Raw genomic sequence first — 22,037 nt, 5'->3', positions numbered from 1 at the left:
GGAAGGGCAGGCACAACCTCCACTCCTTAGTTGACATGGAGGGAAATGTTGTATCACAGGATGAGGAAAAGGCAGAGGTACTTAACACCTTCTTTGCCTCAATTTTTACTAGCAGGACAGAATGTCTACCACACAGCTGGCCTGCAGAGCTGGCAGAAGGAGCCAGGGAGCTGCATAGTGAGCAAGTGATCGGAGCTCTCCTCAGCAGCTTGGACCCCCACAAGTCTATGGGACCAGATGGGATCCATCCTAGGGTGCTGAGAGAGCTGGCAGATGTGCTGGCCAAGCCACTCTCCATCATTTTTCATCAGTCCTGGCTCACTGGAGAGGTCCCAGATGACTGGAAGCTGGCCAACGTGGTGCCCATCCACAAGAAGGGCCGGTTGGATGAGCCAGGGAATTCCAGGCCTGTCAGCCTGATCTCAGTGCCAGGCAAGATTATGGAACAGGTCATCCTGAGTGCAATCACACAACACTTAGAGGATGGCCAAGGGATCAGGCCCAGCCAGCATGGGTTTAGGAAGGGCAGGTCCTGCCTGACCAACCTGATCTCCTTCTATGATCAGGTGACTGCCTGGTGGATGTGGGGAAGGCTGTGGATGTAGTCTACCTGGACCTCAGCAAGGCCTTTGACACTGTCCCCCACAGCAAACTCCTGGCCAAGCTGTCAGCCCATGGCTTGGATGGGAGCACACTGAGATGGGTTAGGAACTGGCTGGAGGGCCGAGCCCAGAGAGTGGTGGTGAATGGTGCCACCTCCAGCTGGCAGCCAGTCACCAGTGGTGTGCCCCAGGGATCAGTGCTGGGCCCCATGCTCTTTAACATCTTTATTGATGATCTGGATGAGGGCATCGAGTTCATCATCAGTAAATTTGCTGACGACACCAAGCTGGGGGCAGGAGTTGATCTGCTGGAGGGTAGAGAGGCTCTGCAGAGGGACCTCGACAGGCTGGACAGATGGGCAGAGTCCAACGGCATGAGATTTAACACATCCAAGTGCCGGGTTCTGCACATTGGCCACAGCAACACCATGCAGAGCTACAGGCTGGGGTCAGAGTGGCTGGAGAACAGCCAGGTAGAGAGGGACCTGGGGGTGCTGGTTGATAGTAGGCTGAACATGAGTCTGCAGTGTGCCCAGGCAGCCAAGAGGGCCAATGGCATCCTGGCCTACATCAGGAACAGTGTGGCCAGCAGGAGCAGGGAGGTCATTCTGCCCCTGTACACTGCACTGGTTAGGCCGCACCTCGAGTACTGTGTCCAGTTCTGGGCCCCTCAGTTTAGGAAGGATGTTGACTTGCTGGAACGAGTCCAGAGAAGAGCAACAAAGTTGGTGAGGGGTTTGGAACACAAGCCCTAGGAGGAGAGGCTGAGGGAGCTGGGGTTGCTTAGCCTGGAGAAGAGGAGACTCAGGGGTGGCCTTATTACTCTTTACAACTACCTGAAGGGAGGTTGTAGACAGGCAGATGTTGGTCTCTTCTCCCAAGCAGCCAGTACCAGAACAAGAGGACACAGTCTCAGGCTGCATCAGGGGAGGTTTAGGTTGGATGCTAGGAAAAAGTTCTATACAGAGAGAGTGATTGCCCATTGGAATGGGCTGCCTGGGGAGGTGGTGGAGTCGCCATCACTGGAGGTTTTCAGGAGAAGACTTGATGGGGTGCTTGGTGCCATGGGTTAGTTGTTTAGGTAGGTTGGACTGGTTGATGGGTTGGACGTGATGATCTTGAAGGTCTCTTCCAACCTGGTCTGGTCTATTCTGGTTCCGAACCTCCCCCCTCTCCCCCCTCTCCCCCCTCTCCCCCCTCTCCCCCCTCTCCCCCCTCTCCCCCCTCTCCCCCCTCTCCCCCCTCTCCCCCCTCTCCCCCCTCTCCCCCCTCTCCCCCCTCTCCCCCCTCTCCCCCCTCTCCCCCCTCTCCCCCCTCTCCCCCCTCTCCCCCCTCTCCCCCCTCTCCCCCCTCTCCCCCCTCTCCCCCCTCTCCCCCCTCTCCCCCCTCTCCCCCCTCTCCCCCCTCTCCCCCCTCTCCCCCCTCTCCCCCCTCTCCCCCCTCTCCCCCCTCTCCCCCCTCTCCCTGTAGAAGAGGTACTCCCGCACTCTGATCATCTTTGTGGCCCCCCTCTTGACCCTCTCCAACAGATCTGTGTCCTTCCTGTGTTGGGGGCTCTAGAGCTGGAAACAGTATTCCAGGTGGGGTCCCACGATGGCAGAGTAGAGTGGCAGAATCCCTTGCCTTTACCTGCTGGCCATACAACTTCTGATGAAGCCCAAGAAAACGGGTGACCTTTTGGGCTGCCAGTGCTCATTTCCAGCTCATGTCAAGGCCTCATCCACCAGCACCTCCACGTCCTTTTCTGCAGGGCTGCTCTCAATCCATGTGACACGCAGCCTGTATTTGTGTGCAGGATTACCCTGACTCATGTGTAGGACCTTGACCTTGCCTTGCTGAATTTTATGGGGTTGGCATGGGTCTACCTCTCCAGCCTGTCAAGGTCCCTCTGGATGGCATTGCTTCCATCCAGCATGTCAACTGCACCATGCAGCTGGGTGTTGTCAGCAAACTTGCCAAGGGTACGCTTGATTCCCCACTGTCACTGTCACCAACAGAAATGTGGAACAGCACTGGTCCCAGTAATTATCCCTGAGAGACTGCTCATCACATGCCTCCATTTGGACACTGAGCTATTGATCACAGGTCTCTTGAGAGTGGCCATCCAGCCAGTTCCTTATCCACTGAGTGGTCAATCCAGCCAATCTATGTCCTTCCAATTTAGAGACCAAGATGTTGTGCAGGACAGTGTCAAATGTTGCACAAGTCCAGGAAGGTTATGTCAGTTGCTCTTCTCTTATCCACTGATGCTGTGACTGCATAAAAAGTCAGCAAACTTGTCAGGCACGATTTGCCTGTGGTGAAACCATGCTGGTTGCCCCCAACCACTTCTTTGTTTTCCATGAGCCCTAGCAGAGTTTTCAGGATGATCTGCTACATGATCTTGGCAGGCATTGAGGTAGGACTGAGTTTTTCTGAAAATGGCAATTCATCATGTCAAAATACTAGTAAGATTTTTGGTTTTTTGATTAGCAGATGTTGAGTTTTTATGAGGATGTTCTAGTACGTTTTCCTGTTCCCTTGACCTGTCAAGTGTACATAGGAGCTGGTAGCTCCTGTGGTAGTTATTAAATATGTTGTCTGTGTAGGGATTGGAAAATGACTTTTATCATAGGAACAGGAGCCGAAAAGCACAAGGCATTGTACTGCAGATACAGGGAATACCCTTGTCAGGCCAACGCTAGCAAATGGTTGACTGGGAAAATGCTTGAGCCTCAGTGAAAGTTTTGTGACTCTAGTGTATAATGAGCATAAATAGCTTTGTTAGGGGCCAATAATACAACTTGTAAGAAATACTAAATATACATCTGTGTAATAATATACATTTCTAACTGCTGCTGCAGAAAGTATACAGCAGACTCCTGAATTAGTTCCTTGTTTGGAGCTTGTGGCAGCAGTGAGTTTGCCACAGGGTATAGTGTAAACTTCAGCATAGCTGAGATGGTAGCTGGAGATTTTTGTTTTGCATGCTGAAGAGAATGTTCCTTTCATACATCAAGCATGCATTGCTTTATTACAAACATCCTCAGGCTCCTCAGTTTAATTTTCAGGATTCATCAGTGTTTTGGCCACAGGTTAATCTTAGCCTGGGTTATGTGAGCATAAGAAACTGTTGACAGTACAAAGACAATTTAATATTTAATCAAGGGACTGCCGACCATAGACTGCTACTTACACATTAGCTGACCACTTTCTGTCATATCATTGTAGGAGTCTTGTAACAGTGCAAAAAGAGTGGTATTATTCTAGAGTAATGTGTACAGTGGGAAAAGGGATGAACAATAGAGAGAGAGCCTTTTTTTTAATTGAAATATGCTTTAGCCAAATCCACTTTCTTCATTTTAGCCAATACATAGAATTGTGGGCTGACAGTGTTATATACAGGACAGAATTATGTTCCAGAAAGGTGGAATTGAAGTACAGTGTATTGGCAGCAGGGGCAGGGGAGGGCGGAAAGGAAATTTAGTGATACTCATTTTTTCATGATACAGTGTGCTGCACCAAAAGTGCCTGCATGGGGAGAGTACATGAAACACCCCTGTCATTGCTTCTGTGTCCTGCTTAAATCAATGTTTCACAGGAGAATCCCAGTCAGATGATTCTGCTTGGGGGTATACCTGCCTTCAGTAGAGCTGCAGGCACAGGAAGGCACAGGAACTGGCTGTTCCCATGTGCCAAAAGAGGAGCTGGCAGGGAAGGTGACTGGCCTGGATGAGCAAGCAGCTCTTGAAGGAATTAAGGGAAAACAAGAGGGTGTATCGCCTTTGGAAAGGCGGGGAGGCAAATCGTGATAAGTTTAAAGATGTTGTTAGATCATGTCAGAGAAAAATTAGAGAGGCAAAAGTCCAGTCAAAACTCGAGCTGGCCACTGCTGTGAAAGATAATGAAAAGCATTTTTATAAATACATTAATGCTAAAAAGAGAGGCCAGAGGAACCTCCACTCTTTATTGGACCTGGAGGGAAACATTGTAACTAAAGATGAGGAAAAGGCTGAGGTTCTAAATACCTTCTTTGCCTCAATTTTCAACAGTAAGGCAGGAGGACTTCAGGATAACTGGCCTCCTGAACTGGTAGATGGGGTCAGGGGTCAGTATAATTCCCCTGAAATCCATGAGGAATTAGTTTGGGACTTGCTGAGCCACTTGGATACTCACAAGTCCATGGGACTGGAACGGATCCATCCTAGGGTGCTGAGAGAGCTGGCAGATGAGCTGGCCAAGCCTCTCTCCATAATTTTCCATCCAGTCCTGGCTCACCAGAGAGGACCCAGATGACTGGAAACTGGCCAATATGATGCCTATCCACAACAGGGGCCAGAAGGAGGAACCTGGAAGCTACAGGCCTGTCAGCCTGACCTCAGTGCCAGGGAAAATTATGGAGCAGATCATCTTGGGGGCAAAAAGTGCACACCTGAAGGATGGCCAAGGGCTCAGGTCCAGCCAACATGGATTTAGGAAGGGCAGGTCCTGCCTCTGCAACCTGATCTCCTTCTATGATCAGGTGACTGCCTGGTGGATGTGAGGTAGGCTGTGGATGTAGTCTACTTCAGCAAGGCCTTTGACACCATCCCCCGCAGCAAACTCTTGGCCACGCTGTCAGCCCATGGCTTGGACAGCAGCACTCTGTGCTGGGTTAGGAACTAGCTGGAGGGCCATGCCTGGAGAGTGGTGGTCCTTGAAACTGGGCTACTAGCAAGATGTACAAATAAAAATGCGTAATTTCCTGGAAGAGCTGTATTGAAATACCACATTCTAAGAGGATTCTTTGTGAATGTTTGAATAGTTTAGTTATTCTTTGGTCTAAATACAAAGCTACACCAAAGTAGATAAGGGTGATTTTGTTGAAATACAGCCACTATATATCCATATCTATCTTTAACTTGTTAAACTGTACAGGGATGAGCCCTGTTCTGGTCTGCAAGTATTGCTGTCAGTACGTGTGAGTTAATCCTAGGATGTTGTAGCAGTTTGACTGCTGGGTTTTGGTTTTCTGATTTTACTTTTTTTTTAAATAAAAAGCTGTTAAAAACAAAGAGCAAACAAACATCTCCACTTACAAACCAAAATGACCTGTTTCCCCACGAGTGCTACTTCACCAGCACTCAGGTATATGCAGTGATGCGAGCTGAAATCTGAAACACAGGAACATGTGAAATGTGAGAGCAGTGCAATGCATTAGACTTCTGCAACAAGATTTTTCAGAGCTGCTGTATGGGCTCCTCCATTCTGTCAGCATAGGGGATGTTTACACTGATGGTATACGAGCCTTCAGATTAAATACTTTTTACTGGCATATTTTCCAGCAAAAATATTGCTCAAACTGAAGTAGTTACATTGTTATACTATTCTATGTGTTCAATATATCAAACTTCCCTTATGCCCTGATGTAGTCCCTCTACTGTGTAAAGCCCTAAACTGGTTAGGCAGGACATGCCCTTGGTGAAGCCATGCTAACTGTCTGGAATCATCTCACTGTCCTCCAGCATACCTAATTGTAATGGCATTTTGACTTTTATCTTGAAAATGCATGATCACATGACATTTCTACAGGTGCTGCAGCAGTAAAGTGTGAGCATGTGTGTGATTAAAATACTGCCCCTCCACCATTGCCTCTTTTTCAGCTTTCTGAAACAAAAGTCTTCACCTCCTCTTCTGTTCCAGCTGAAAATCATGCACCTTCTGGGCAAAGGTAAGCTCTTTTTCTGTGTTTTACTTGTACCTTAGAAACCTTCTTCTTGATGAACCAGTATTATCATGCACATATAAAGTGCTGAATATAACACTGTGCAGCCCTAGTCAGAGTTGGTCAAGCTAATTTTAAAACTGTGAAAGGCTTACTTGCAAATCATTGGGTTTTGTGGGCTCCTGTGTTACTTATTGTTGACTGCAGAAGTGGAGCCAAACTTAGGAAAATATTAAAGCATAATATTGAGAAGACCCTGTCTTCTGCACAAAGACTGCTTACGAATAAGAGCAAAAGTAGGTGGGAAGAAAACACTTCTGCTATTGAAAAGGATGCTTTGATGTTGCTGTCCAGAAAATGAAAAACCTGCCTCTGCAAATGCAGAAAGTATTAGGAATGTAGTGCTTCGACAAATGTGTTGACAGCTTGTGTTGGCAAGAAGGTGAATTATCCAGTAAGTATCACAATTACTTGCCTTAATTGATAATAGAAAGTTCAGGTAGAGAACAAAAAATAGGGCAGATACTTCCTTCCTTTACTTGCCTTTGTCTTCATGAAATGTCTTGCCAGTTATGTTGTGGAATGAGTTCTCAGCGTTAGCCTCTGGTCCCAGGAGAGCAAGTTAAAGTTGTGTGATGAGGACTTCAGTATTTGGATAGTATGAAATCTGAAAACTAGATGGCCTGATGGTCCTGAATATTCTGGTACAGCTGTACTGTACTGCTCTGCTCCAGACTGCAGCAAAACTCCCCTTGTAGTGTGGATATGATCTGGAGGAGGCATGGAGTCAGTTGGTCTACAGTTGATACTAATTTCTTAGTGGTGATATGCTCACTTACTCATTGTTGTGATGCAAATATTTTTCCAGTGGATGTCTCTTAAATGACATTAGAAAGTGTTGTAATTCAGATTCTGGTGTCTTGGGTTTTTGATTGGTTTTGCATTGGTTTTGAGTTGTTTTTTGTGTGTATTTGTTTGGGTTGTTGATTTTAAACACTGGGGTTTTTGAGGATGGGGTTTGTGTTGGGTTTTTTGTTTGGCTTGAATTCCTTTCTTGTCTTAAGGGGACAGCATAACATACAGAATGTTGATTGTCAATATGTACACGATCACAAACAGAATCCACTTAACTATCATAATATATGTTTTTTGACATGTCTCTGGTTACTTGGTTATACTAATTCTATAATAGGTTCTTTATGTGATTGTGTCTTTGCTAATGTTTGAAAGGAGTGCAACAGTATTTTATATATTAACTTTAGTGGTAAGTTTCGCTAGCAGAATGTTGCTTTCTGCCAAAAACCTCTCTTGCCTTTTACAGCAGACAAAAAATATTTGAAAAGGCTGTTAATTGGTAATAATTCTGTTGCTGGGTACAGCACTTTTAGTATTTCTGGTGTTTCCTTCGGTTTCAGTGCAGCCTAATCATCATGTCTATCCCAGTCAAACTCTGCTTTTTCTTACAGCATTGATTTGGTAACACTGCTTCAGAAACCTGTGGCTTCTAACCAGGAGGTGAAAAGCAACTCATTTGAGGTTTCACAGCAGCAAACCTTTGGCCAAGCTCTAGTCTTCACAAATTCTCAGCACAGCACCCGGATGACATCAGGAACTAGCAGCTCCAGTGCTGTGAACTCCTATGCTTCTCAAAGTCTGGTAAAGTTATCATGTGGTCATTTCATGACATGTTTCAGTATTTGCAAAATTCAGGTTGCAGGTACTTCTATTCACATGCACACACAAGAAAAAGAACTTTTTTTGACTTTGCAAAGTAGTTGTTTGGCAGTTTACATGAAGTATTTTGAGTGGAGAGCAGATGCCTTTACTGTATGCTGATTTAGGATGAGAGGATTTGTTTATAGTGAAGAGTTCTATACCAGAAAGCTATGATGTGTTACTTCCTAGCGCAAAGCTGAATGTTTTTTGTGTAAACCTGCCTATTTCTCTGTCAGTTGTGAGGACTTGAAATTGAGCACTTGTACCTTCTCTGAAAATCAGTTCAACTATTAGTAAATATATGCTATTTGGAGATGCATAGATTCAAGTAAATGAGTGATACTGCAGTCACAGTGGTGGAAGTTGTGTTGGTGAACATAGAATCAGGGAATGATAGAATGGTTTGGGTTGGAAACCACCTTAAAGATCATCTTGTTTCACTCTTGCCATGGTCAGGGATACCACCTACTAGACAGGTTGTTCAAGCGCCCATACAACCTGTCATTGAACACCTCTGAAGAAGGAGCATCCACAACATTCTTGGGCAACCTGTTCCAGTGTCTTGCAGCCCTCACTGTGAAGAGTTTCTTGCTGCTGTCCAGTCCAAATATGGCCTCTTTCAGCTTATAGTCATTCACCAGAACTGGATGCAGTACCCCAGATGCGGTCTTACAAGAGTGGAATAGATGGGCGGAATCACCCCACTTTTCCTGCCGGTCCTGCTAATGACCAGTGATAAACAGTGATATGGCTACATGCTGCAACTGCTGAATTAGTATTATAATTGGTCATTTATTAGTAATATAGGGTAGAAGAGGTTTTAGTTGCTGCCAACTAACGGCTGGAGGTATTAACTCTATTGTTATGTTCAAATTATTTATTAAATACTCATTTTCCTCTTACTTATTTTGGGTTTTTTTGGTAGTCTGCAGTTCTCTCTTCTGGCTTTGGAGAACTCAGATCCTCTAAATTGTCAAACTCTACTGGATCCCAAATATTGGACAAGTTGAAATCACCAGGATTGGGTCAGTTTGCCTCTCAACAAAATGACAGTAGCTCTTCCACCACTACCACGACTACTACATCATCCTGGGATCTAAAAGCACCCATTACTCAGTCCTCTGTCCTTAGTCAGTTTGGTAAGTACTTTGATGTAGCTTTCTCTCTTCTTGTCTCTGTTGTCCTGTAAGATTTCTTCATGCCAATGACAGTTTAAAAGGGAAGACTTAATGAAAGGCTCTTTCTAAAATATATAATCCTGATAATACAATTGGTTATGACAGTTTAAGAGGTAGACTTAGGCACTGGTAGTTGACCTTACTAGTGTATCGAAGTTTTGATTGGCTTAAGCCTATCCATAAATGTCATTACATCTTTAGAAGTTGTTCAACCTTCATGTAGTGACATTGTTGATTTAATGTGCTTGAATATTTAAGTGGAACATTGATGTGACTTTATTTCTTAAAAAATCCTGCAAATTAACTTTATGCCTGGAAAATAACATTATGCCTGTGCTGCCTCTACCTGAATATAAGGTTGTGCCATGTTTTGTCCTTCTTCCCCAAAATTTTTGTCTTCCAGACACGACATGAATTTCAAGACTACTATAGAATACCTTTGTAATGTGTGTCACATCTTTGTGTTCCTTCCCTAGTGTGCTGACAGTGATGTGGTTACCCTTTTTCTGTTCTCAATAGTACAGATTATTCATTTTTTTACTGGAGTAAAACTGTGAGAAGTAGTGCAAATGAGACAGACTTGGTTCTTACAGTGTAATTCCTAGCAATATTCTCACTCTGAAATGTGGTTGATCTTGTATCTATCTCATATGTATGTATATAAGTTCCCTGATAAGCAACCAGTTTAGTAGCAGTTATAATATTGTACATGCAACAGTTTTGGGGGAAAAAAAAAAGTTGACATAGATTTTTAAGTTGCATTCTAATGCATTTTACCAACTGAGTAAAGAAACATTTATGATATGGTGTATCTCTTAAGGTGGTTGACTAATGCTGTAGATGATTTCCTATTTGTGTTGAGTCTTCCCTTTCATAAGGGCAGGAAATCCTAATACATAATACCTCTAAATTGCCTCTCCAGACTCCTTGGAAGTAATCACATTTTATCAGCATGCAGTGAAACTTGCAGTATTTGATTAAATAGCTTGTGACAGGTTTCAATAATATTATGTGACCATATGGATTTGCTTTCCTATTTCTGAGGAAACCTAAATAATGCTTGTACACAGCTATTTGCTTAAATTAGAGAATATAGAATATTAGCCTTATTGTTGCAGTGGTAATATTGAATGTGAAACTTGTGTAATGTCTAAGAGAGACTTGTGTCCACTATAGCTGTTGTGTACGTCATGTCACCCAGATTATTTCATAAAGAGCAGAAGCATGAAGAGCAGAGTTTAATGCTTCAATGTTGGTATTTCTTTTTCCCAACACTGACCAGACTTTAAATCCCAGCCTGAACCATCCCCAGTTCTGAGCCAGCTGACCCAGCGACAGCAGCAACAAACACAGGCAGTTTCTGTTCCTCCTCCTGGACTGGAGTCCTTCTCCTCCCAGGTGAAACGTCGAGAGCCATCACCAGTAGATGCCTCTACAGCTGTTAGCAAAATGTTGCAGCTCCCCACTATGTCTATGGATAACCAGGCAGTGACTACCCATCAAACCCATCACAAACATGTAAAACCACCAAAACGGAGGTTAACTCCAGCATCCAAGGTGGGTAATGGAGTATCTTGTCTGTAGTAAACAGAAGCATGAAAAAGCTTGTGTCAGAAACAGTGTCTAGCAGGACTAGGGAAGTGGTTTTGCCATGGTGAGGGGGGTGATTAGCACTGGTGAGGCTGCACCTCAAATACTGTGTTCAGTTTTGGGTACTCCACTACAAAAGGGAGCATGTTCTAAGAAGGGCAGTAAAGCTGATGGATGGTCTACAGCACAAGTCTTGGAAGAAGCAACTGAAGGGAATGGGTTGTTTTGCCTGGAGAATGATAGACTCGGAGAAAATCTCGTCTCTCTTGACAAGTACCTGAAAGGATGTTGTAGCTGGTGGGGGTTGGTGTCTTCTTCCAAATAACAGGTGATAGGACAAGAGCAGATAGCCTCACATTGCACCAGGGGGAGGTTTAGGTTGGATATTAGGAAAAATTTCTTCACAGAAGGGGTTGTGAGGCACCAGAATAGGCTGCCTAGGCAAGTGTAATCACCATCCCTGGAGGTGTTTAAGAGATGTGTAAATGTGGTGCTCAGGGACATGGGTTAGTGGTGAACTTGGCAGTGCTGGGTTAACCCCACGATCTTGGAGGTGTCTTCCAAATTAAATGATTCTATGATTCTCTTCTGTATAGAAGTTGCTAGGGAGAAGGAGAGCAAAGACCATGGTGTATTTTTTGTTTATAAAGCAGGAAATTCTAATCTGCAGAGTTTTTAGGTCCAAAATACAGTGATGTCACCTTTTCCAAACACACATCTGATTGCTCTGGAAAATGGAAAATGACTGTTGCTTTTGATTGACTGAGTAGCCAGAAGGTGAAATGTTGGCTGAGGAAGAATGCACATGGATGACACTTGGATATTGTAGAATATTATATTTGTAGCTAGCTTTTTCAGCTCTAGATACAGGGTGGAGAGTCAATGGATAAATTTCAAGGTATGAGAACATAGTTAATTTATGCAATGTAAACTGGGGGGTTGTCGCAGATCTAATTAGCAATGAAGGCTGAGGCAGTAGCTGAAGAAGCCTGTATTTAACGGAGGAGAGGTTGTCAGTTACTGGTATCTTTAATACAAACAGTCCATGCAAAGGAATTTTTTTCCTCCTTTAAGATTCCTACCTCTGCAGTGGAGATGCCTGGATCAGCAGATGTGACAGGGTTAAACGTTCAGTTTGGAGCTCTGGAGTTTGGATCAGAGCCTGCACTCACAGATTTTGGATCAACTTCAAGCAGTGAGAATACCAGCCAGACAACCACCAATAGCTTGTACTCAAAATCTGTAAAGTATGTGTGAGTTCCTCTTGTGTATTATTGCATATTTTCTTTAGGGGGTCAGGCTTCTGCCAAAAACATCAAGGCATGGTTACCATGTAATGGGAAGTGGAAATATGAGTTGTAAAGCTAAGTGTTTTCTTCAGATGGCCTTGTAAATGAGAAATTTCTTCTCAAATGATGATGAAAATCTCCCTTGATGAGTAGACAGAAACCTGGAGGTGGCATGAACATAAATAACCTTATAATCAGCTACCCTTTATAGAACTGCTGTCTCATGTTTAATTGTCCTGATTTTCAAATTTATGGGGGGGGGGTGTTCTTTGCAGCCCAAAATTTTGCTTTACATCGAGGGGAGATCCTTGTACCAGTTATGTGTGTTAGTAGTGTGGCACCAGATAACGGATCTGATGCTTCTATGGAATATGAATAGAAGCCAGACATCCAGCATGCAGAATCTCTTATGGAAATGCTAAAATAGCCAATGACAAATGCCAGTCTACCAGTTACTCACTTTTTTAGTCCCTTATTCATTCAGAATTTGGTTTTGATAAAATGTTTCCTGAAGTTCATTCAGAAAATACTAGTAAAAATAAACTTTCACAATAATTTATAGTTCTAGAAATGGAACTAAGCTGTTTAGAAAGTAAAACACTCCTCCTTCATGTTTTAAAGGGTTCTTTTATGTCTTTCCATAGTTTATTTTGTTAGACAGCTACTGTTAATAATAATATGCTATTGTTAAAACAGACTAGGTGCTTCTCATTATATACCAGACTTCATGAATCTATTTGTTTAAAAAAAGGTACTGTGATCATTAATTTATCCTTTGAGAAGGTGGAGGTAATGTAACTGGAAGATGCTTGTGTATAAACCCCTGGGGTTTTTTGGGATAGCGGGAGGAGGGTGAATGATGCTTAGTGCAGCAGATGAAGCAGGGATTGCTGGGGACCAAAGCTAAATTACTTGGTTGTTTTTTAATGGTCATATTTTCTAGTATAAATCATGTGGACTTGGCCACCTGTCATAGTTATGGATAGTTAGGTATATAGGTAGTTACAGATAACTGTACAGGAACTGGTAGTCTCATGATGTTATTTGAGATGTCATTTACCAAGGTGATAAATAATTTTTACTTTTTCCAGTGATCCTTTGAATACCTCTTTGCCAATATCCAATACAATACAGGAGTCCACCTACACAACCTCTGCCACCACTTCTTCCAGTCTTTCCTGCTCATCCCAGAGTACTAGCCCAGCAACAACAACATCTTCTTATGAACAGACTTCAGTGCATAGTAGGGTAGTGTACCAAAGCTCTATGGTTCTGTCTGAATCAACCCCTGTTGCAGTTACGGTGAGTGAATTTCAGAAGTAAGACCTTGAAAAAGGTGAAGTATTCTTATCTTTGTTAGACTTGTGTTGCCCTGCTGTGTTAATACTTCTAACCAAGCCAAGTAGTATTTTTTGATTCCCATTGTGTAGCCTTTTTCGGCCATACACTTTTTGTGGCATAAGAGCCTCTGATTTTATGGGTTTTGACACTATAAATTGCTGTTTGACCTTTTTTCCTCAGTAACACATAACATTCTGCTTGAGTTTCCTTCCCTGAAGCCTAGCTTTTAAGAAAAGGAACTGCCTCTCTATGTAAATGTTAGTAATGGTATTTTGCCATGAATTGACATTTTTAATCCAAATGTACATTATTTATTACATCTATATGTCACCTAGCAAATTACACTGCTTGTGGCCCCCCCAGTGTTACTTAAACACCAGTAGGAATTATTTTCATGCTTTATTTTAAAAAGCATAGATAGAGTTCTAATCTAGGACAGCAAGGAACTCTCCTGGGAGATAAAAAAGGACCTATGCTCTTTGTATATGGAATGTAAGTTTGTTTTAAGAGAATGTAATTTATTAAATGTTAAAGGAACATGTGTGAGACAGTTTATTTACTTCTGGCCTTTGTTCTGTAATGGCTCAGTCTCACTTGTCTTCTGCACTAGCTCGTATGTACTGGTGAGGATCAAGCATAGACTATCCACTTCTGTACTCCACCGTTATCCAAAAAAGAACTGGTGCTTCTCAAGTCTTATCTTTCAGTGGAAAAAAAATTGGCGTCTCTGTGTAACTTGGATAGTTAAAATTGTGAGTTGCATTAGATCAAAAGCACAACCATTTCCTGTATGTTAATGCAGTTCTTTATTTCATATCAGTGTGAACCTGAAGTTTGTTACATACAGTACATGGGAAGGTATCCTACTGATGGGTGTTGAATGGGCAGTGTATGGGTTTCTGTAGTTCTATAGAAGCTGTGGAAGTTCAGGACACCTTGCACCTGAGACAACTATTATGTGGTTTTTGATAAAGGCAGTAAAAAGTTAATTTTCTGCCTTTTTGTCTTTTGATTTAGAATTAATATAGAATTTTGCATGAAGCATGTTCAATGTGTGATTCAGTCTGAGAACATAATGCACTTTTAAGGTGATATATTCATTCATTTCTCCTTTGTTTACAGAATGGGCACAGCAGTGTTAGAACACAGGCAACTCTTGACAGTAAGTTTGTAGAGCTTGGTTGTGCACAAAGCTTTCTAACCTTTTCTTAATACTTGCTGTGTGCCCTACTGTGGTGCCCAAGGGTGACATGGCTTAAGGTTTTATATTCTCCCTGTTCTGTTAACAAGCGCTTGGGGATTAAGGGTGACCAATGTGCTCCCTCTGCCGGGTAGCTTGCTGTCTTGCAGTGGAGGAACAATAGCACAATATTGGCTCTCATGCAGACATTGCTGTTACCTTCATCTTGGACTCTTTCTAATGTAGTACTTTACTTGTAGTACTTGTAGCACCCCTACAATTTTGAAGGGCAGCAGTATGAGTGAACATCTTTTGTAGTTCTAAGACTTCAATTTTCAGTCTACCTCTCTCTTAAACATTTCTTCAGGTAGGTTATTAGTAGGGCAGCCTGTATTATCATTTATACTCAGTGTTCTGTTAGTGCCATGTTCAGCTTAAATGAAGAGGAGGAGTGTATATACCCCAGAATCACCACTTTACATGTTTGTTATATATAAAGACAACTTTTCAAATAAAAAAACTTCCTTGCTCATGTATACATAAGTAACAAATAATTCATGAAATTTACTGCAGGACTAACAAATATCTGAAAATTCCCAGTATATTGGCAATTATTCTATAATGGCTTTATTAGTTTCTTTTTTCTATGTCAATTCATTTCTTCTGTATCCAAAGCACATACACTGGACTCAGTCTTCTTCCATGTGTCTATTTCATGTATTCAAATGCATTTGAAAATACTGACCTTTTTCCTTTTTTATGTGCTGATAATATTAGTTGTTGTTGGGTTATAGTTCTGACCAGTCCTGCTTATGTCCTGGTTGTCTGTCTTGCACATTGTGTTAGGGTGTCTTGTAAGGGTCTTAATGAAGATGGTGATTCTGCTCCTTGTAACTGTAAACCAACTTCTACTTCAAGAAGGAAACCTGCTCTAACATGTTGAGAATTGAAAATGTTATTCTTATTTGTGTGTGAATCTTGCCAGGAAGTATCAGGCACATGCTGCCTTCATAGCTTCATTTGTATGTTACTTAGGTTTCCTTGTCTGTTGTCATTTACTCATATTTATTTGCCAAGGCTTCTTGATTTCTGTCTGCATAACACCCAATCCAGCAGATTGTGGAGTCATTTAGTGAGGGAGCCAAACCCATGACATAAAAAATTGTGAAGCGTGACTTTCAAGCATGTAACTGACTTTTTGTTTGGTGACTGATCTAAAACTGTCTTCACACACAGTGGAAGCTAGTGGTGATCTGCTGGGTAGTGGTCTCTCTTATGGGGTAAAGCATGGCCCTGGTAAAGTCAGGGCTAAATTTTGAGATCTATTGGTGGGTGAATGCCTCTAATTCTTTATTGATATAATCTTTGCAGGGCAAGAGACAAATGTGGAAACAGCTGGGAATTATGTTAAGCACTAGAGCTGTTCATTGTCTTACTACAGGATAGTGTTCCTTTGGAAAGGCATGTCTAATGAGCAAGTTTTACTGTGTAGCCTAAAAACTAATATTCAAGCTAAACACTTACCTAGGTGAAATAAAGTAAGTCAGTATCTGACAACTATTTAGCCCTTTAAATACTTAATGTTGTGCTCAACTGTAGCCTTTTATCATGCTTCTTTTATTCTGCTGCATTACACATTTGACTTGAGTACTCAAAACTGATTTATTGTATGTGCTCTTGTACTCCAGTGACAGCAATCTTGATTGCCAAAGGTGCTGTGTAGGTTGTAATGAAGCAGCAGAGCTGTAGATGTGTACACGGTCTTGAAAGCACAAATTACGTTTTTTAGTGCAACCAATGCAAGGCATTTTTAAATGAGGATTGATTTGTAAGCAAAAGCCAGTAAACCAGATATTGGAAGTTGAGATGCAGAAGGCTATTATACTACAAGTGTAGCAATGAAAACTGTAAATCTATTGTAGATTAAGAGCCTAAAGGGGAAAAAAAGCAATAGCTGTGTTACTGTTTAGTTGTAGGTTTTTTTGTTAATAACCAGATTACTGGATACTCTTAGTGGTTCTTTATGGTCAGGTTTCTGTAAACCAAGAGGAGAATACAGTGTTCTGGAATCTAGATTGGGATGTGAAGTATGCTGGAATTTGCCTTTGAATGCTCTTTTTAACTTGTTACAGCTACTTCATCAGTTCCGGCACCTAAGACAGAGCCTTCTTCAATACCTTCTGCTGGTTCTCTACCTAGCGTGATACCCACCACTGCTTCGCTTCTGCCTTCAGCATCACAGCACACAGTACCATTGCCCAGCTTGCCTCAGTCCAGCGATTTGGCCAGCAGCTCACTTTCCCAGTTAAGCAGGTACAGTATAAGTTGAGATAAACTGGAAAGTGTTAGGTTTTGAGGAATGGGCAAATATAGGGGTCATTGTGTATGGGGGACTGTCAGACATCAGAGTCCATTTTTTAGCCATTAACTGGAATGAGGAGAACAGGAAGTTTCTGGTTTCAGAGCATGAGCTCTGGGCTACCTCTTAATGGTAGAGCAGTTGTTGCCCTCCAGTTCTCATGTTATATAAACAGCTTTGGATTTCACAGGGATTTTGCTTAAATCATGCCAGCTGAATTACCCAAATTGATTCCCCCCAGTTTTTTGTCCACAGTGCCTGCTGTTTGTTTAGTGTTGTATGTTTGGTATAATTTCTAACAGTTTACTTCCTTGCTTATTTTGAAATACTTAATTTCATTTATATTTGTATTTCTTAGGGAGGGAAAAAAGAGAGAAGTAATTCCACAGGGAAGTGTATGTGTTTTCTTTTTCTAAAACATTTCCCTTAAGACACTGTGAAGTACCAGATTGTTCCTTGAAGTGCATCCAGTACAGCTTATCTCATTTGCACTATGATTTTTCTCAGTGTCTGTTGCTTGAGCTTCATCCTCAGGCTACACTGGTAGAGTTCTAATTTTCTAGCCTTTGTACTCTTTGTTAATGGAAGAAATTGACTTGGTGAGATTTCAGCTGTGTTTTTCCTGTTTCACAAGCAGGACTTTGTTGATTCTCTTTTAATACACTAGTGGTTTTTGTTCAGTAGAGAGGTAGATATGTCAAATAACAAGAACTTGTATTTATGCTAGAAACATCATTTTCCTCCTTTTGTTCATTGTAAAGCTGTGTACATCAGTAGAAATTTTAGTTGGAGGATTGATGCTGTTGAGCAGATACAAAATGCCATGAAAGATGGCGCCTGAGATCCAAACATGTCTGATTTGGTAATGCTGGGGCCTCTTTTCTGTCTCTTTGCCACAGATCAGATGGTGAATTAAGGCTTATTAGAAGAGTGGAGAGAGTGGATGATGGAGTGGTTTAAAACTGTGTTGGACTGAGTTATTTCTTTCCTTGCTGCCTTCAGTGATAATTGTAATTGCTGCAGATGGGGAACAATGTTTAAGAATCAGAGTAAAATTTATCTTTGAAACTGCCAGGATTTATTCTGGTCCTGTACCTTAAGGAACTGCCAGAAATATTTGCCTTTAAATTAGGGCATATAATTTTGCTTGCAGCTTTGTTTTGAAAACTGCTCTATTTTCTTCTGACTTTTTCTGTAGAGGATACTAAAATACTTGTAATGGTTTCTCATGAGGAAGGGCTTTTTGAATACCAAACATTTTTAATGGCTTTATTTTATTTGCCTTTATTCCTTACTGTACTGTAAGTTATGCTCTTGACCTTGATTGTGAGGTAAAACTTATGTCAGTGTATATGTTGAAGAACCACTTTCAGTCGCATGTCAGGGAGATGTTTAAAAGTCTTTGGATTTGAATGTTGTGATGCTGTTACTGTCAAAAGTTCACAGGCCTGGCAAGCTAGGGGAGCAAGGTGGTGCTAAATCAGAGTTACTTCCTAAAATGAAGTTATCTGCAGATGCTCTTCATTAGGGGATTAACTATTTTCATATTTTATACTGTGTATATAAAACTGAACTGATAGCTCAGATTCATCTCTTGAAAAAGGAAGTAGTCTTTGGTGTGTGGTGGTATCACAGAATCACAGAAACATTCAGGTTGGAAAAGACCCTCAGGATCACCAAGTCCAACCAAAACCCCTCCTGTAGAAAGTTCACCTCTAAACCTTCTCCCCCAAGCACTACATCCAAACAACCTTTAAACACATTCAGGGTTGGTGACACAGCCACCTTCCTGGGCAGCACATTCCAGTGCCTGACAGTCTTTCTATGAATTTTTTTTCCTCATGTCCAGTCTAAACTTACCCAGTCACAGCTTGAGGCCAATCCCTCTTGTTCTGTCACTAGTTACCTGTGAGAAGAGACCAGCCCTAGCCTCTCCACAATGTCCTTTCAGGTGGCTGGGGAGAACAGTGAGATCTCCCCTCAGCCTCTTCTTTTCCAAAATAAACAGCCCAAGCTCCCTCAGTTGTCCTCATAAGATTCATTCTGGCCTTGATTAAATTGCCAGATTCTGTAGTAGTATGGTTAACTTTTGGAGTTTTGGAGGTGCTTTTCATTTGGTGAGTATTTTTTGAGAGTGTGTTGGGGCTTTTGGCAGAGTTAGGGAGCAAATACCTTGCCCTTCTAATTGGTTTAACTAAATGTTACACAGGTTTAAACATGGGAAATACCATACTGAATCAAGCCAAAGCAGTGCCTCATCTAGTTAATACCTGTGCCCCATGGCAGGCAGCTACAGCTGTTAAGGGAATTAATGAGTAACAAGTGTTGGAACCATCTTCTGGTTTTGGACTTGGAGTGGGGGAAAAGTAGTTTGATTAATTCTTTGCCATTTCTTTCTAGCTCCCTTTCCAATCATCAGAGCAGCCTCTCCCCTGCCTCAGTGTTGTCTTCAAGCACATCACTTGCAGTAAGTCCTGTTTATATTTCAACAGATATTTGGCATATAGTCCATTTATCTGATGGATAAGACCCTCTCTTTAAGTTCATTGTGTCCCAGAACACTACAAACTGAAGCAGGAGCCTTATCTCAGAGAAGGCCTGCCAGCTGTCTACTGGTAAAAAGCCTTCACCACTTGTTATTTTTACTGTATCAGGAATAGTTATTACAGAGACTTGCCAGCCACACAGCTGCAGAAGAGATTTTTGTGCTAGCAGGGGAGGATGGAATAAAGAATTTATTGTAACAAGTGATTTAAAAGCCCCAAATCTTCAGAAGTTACTGTCTGAAACTCTTCCAAAATGTTGACTGTTAGCAGTCCTTACTGTAGGAGGTTAGCTGGCAAAATGCAGGTGATGGAATGATACATGTTATGAAAAATGCCTGATGACAGATGATTTTTATAATTTACCATATGTTATTGTCACCTGTGAATTCAATGCTTTTGAGATAATGAGAGAGAGAGTAATGAACACAGTGTGCTAGATGAAGCTACGCAAGCAAAAGCCAGGCAACACTGCCTTGTTCTCTGAGGATGTACTTCTGTACAATGCCAGATGAGCTGTGCAGATAAGTTACTGCTTTTCTTTGTACCTGTTCTTGGTTTTAATGCTCCATTCTTACTAAGTAATTTAAAAATTCACCCTTAGCCAAATGTCCTTCTTTTCTGTGGTCAGTTGTTTTGGCGTTTGTATGTGTGATCAGCCAGCAGCTAAAGCACTGTAGTCCTGGATTCAAATCAGGAACTTCTGCATTCTCTTGTGTTCCTGTAGAACATCTGGTCTGTGTTTGAGTTTACCACATGGACTTTGTTGTGGACCACTGCAGTTCTAATCTTTTAAATTCTACAGATGTGTTGAAAAATCACAATAACAGTGTCCTGTATTTTGAAGACAAATAGTGTCTTCTGAAAGAATATAGGAGTTCATTTAGCATGTCAAGTACTAGCTTAAAGGAGTACCCAAGAAAAGCACAAGAAATACTGCAGTGAAGTGTCATTTGAGTTACTGTGGTATAATTTTGAGGATATAAGTTTAACTCTCATGTAACTTTGAATTACAAGCATGCAACAGTTGCTTGGTTGGTATATACATTATCCATATCTTTTGCATGTACTTAAAAGATTGTTTGGTGTGGTTTTTATGTATATTCTGTTTGCTTGTTTTCCCAACATCTTCCATTGTGGCTTGTTCGCTCTGTGATCCTCATTCTTTTTGTCTCCTTTCTAGCACACTAGTGTTGAGAACACAACTTCGCTCCAGCCCTCAACAACCTTTTCAGCTGCTTCAACCTCAGCCACTAGCACCACCTCTTCAGTTGTCAGCATGGGAAGCAGTATGAACACTACAAGCAGCCTTGGCCTGAGCGTTGCCAGTGTGTCTATACCAGCTGCTACCACACGGGCAGCTCCCTTAGTGTCTTCAGGTTTGCAATATTAACGGATCACACAGACAGTCAGGGAACTTAAGTCAGCAGAGCTGTCAGTTGTGCATCTCACCAGCCATAACTTCACCAAGAGATCCACATTCTTGACTGCCTTTTCAGCATACTTTATTTGCAGGCTTATAAAATGAAGTTGCCTGGGTTTGTGTATTTAAAATATTTTTTTATGGTGTTAAGTGACATAGTACATTCCGTCCCCAAAAAGCTTGATAAATAGACACTGGATGGGCTCTGACTTTTTGAAGTTTTTTGGCTAGGAGGTTTGCCCAGTTTGTATTCCAGGTGATGATTAGCTCTTGTTCTTGGTTCACATTACCTTTAATTTCAGTCTTCTCTGTGACTTCAGTACATTTGGCAGTATCAAAATATACTGTACTGTCCTTACCATATGCCATATCCCTACTGCTACTCCTACAGAAGGAAAGAAAGTGTCTGATGTTTGGGTCATTCACAGTAAATAGCACTTCAGAGAGAGTCCACAGATAAGATGAGGAGGCTTCTTGCACTGCAGTGGAAGCAGTGCTAAATTCTTGCTTGATTCTCTAATCAACCCGAACTTTTCAAGGGAAATCCAGGAAGGGAGTAAATCATATAAATATCCCATACCTTGTAAATGACTGATGACTGGTCATGGCCAAATTGTCATCATCCTCCCCCACTCTTTTGGTTTTTTTTCCCCTCTCCTTTACTCTTCTGCTTCCTAGCACTGATTCTTGGAGGCAGTTATTTAAATTTTCTTCTCTTTGGCTATTCTCAGTTGCAGTGTCACCCACAATAAGTATGCTGGCAGTATTTATTGCTTTCTGGTATTTTGCTAGCTTATTGCTGGACGGGGATGTATTGACAGAGTGGAAAGCAAATGGAGGGTATTTGGTCTCTTAGAGAACAATATGTAAATTTTCGCTTCAGGAGAGGACTGAGGAAACAAGGAGTTTCTGTAGTTCTTGTAATCCTTTTGGACAAAGTAAATGACAAGTCAGACTGTCCTTTGATAAGACTGTTTTCAGTCTTAAGTAGCCTGTGCTTTCCCTTCTTCGAGGCAGGGTTAAACTCTTCAGGCTGCTTCAAGCACTTTCATCAATAATGGAGAATTATTCTGGGGAGTTACATTTTTGACAAGCTGTGACATTGCAGCTGCCAAGGCTTGTGAGCTGTCTTG

General features: G+C 41.9%; 1 protein-coding gene across 1 annotated transcript in view; it reads left to right on the top strand.

Annotated features, from left to right (window-relative positions):
• The window catches only part of UBAP2 (ubiquitin associated protein 2), a 135,238-nt gene that overhangs the window by 68,727 nt on the left and 44,474 nt on the right, over window positions 1–22,037 (top strand). Inside the window, exons 10-19 of the mRNA XM_054178655.1 lie at window positions 6,224–6,291; window positions 7,752–7,941; window positions 8,927–9,140; window positions 10,462–10,736; window positions 11,844–12,016; window positions 13,150–13,360; window positions 14,522–14,561; window positions 16,712–16,892; window positions 19,339–19,405; window positions 20,665–20,860. Coding sequence (XP_054034630.1) covers window positions 6,224–6,291; window positions 7,752–7,941; window positions 8,927–9,140; window positions 10,462–10,736; window positions 11,844–12,016; window positions 13,150–13,360; window positions 14,522–14,561; window positions 16,712–16,892; window positions 19,339–19,405; window positions 20,665–20,860 — 1,615 coding nt within the window. The remainder of the gene's footprint in view (window positions 1–6,223; window positions 6,292–7,751; window positions 7,942–8,926; window positions 9,141–10,461; window positions 10,737–11,843; window positions 12,017–13,149; window positions 13,361–14,521; window positions 14,562–16,711; window positions 16,893–19,338; window positions 19,406–20,664; window positions 20,861–22,037) is intronic.

The sequence above is a fragment of the Dryobates pubescens genome, chromosome Z (assembly GCF_014839835.1).
Source record: "Dryobates pubescens isolate bDryPub1 chromosome Z, bDryPub1.pri, whole genome shotgun sequence".
Taxonomy (NCBI): Eukaryota; Metazoa; Chordata; class Aves; order Piciformes; family Picidae; genus Dryobates; species Dryobates pubescens.
This window is presented reverse-complemented; position numbering and strand designations above follow the sequence as displayed.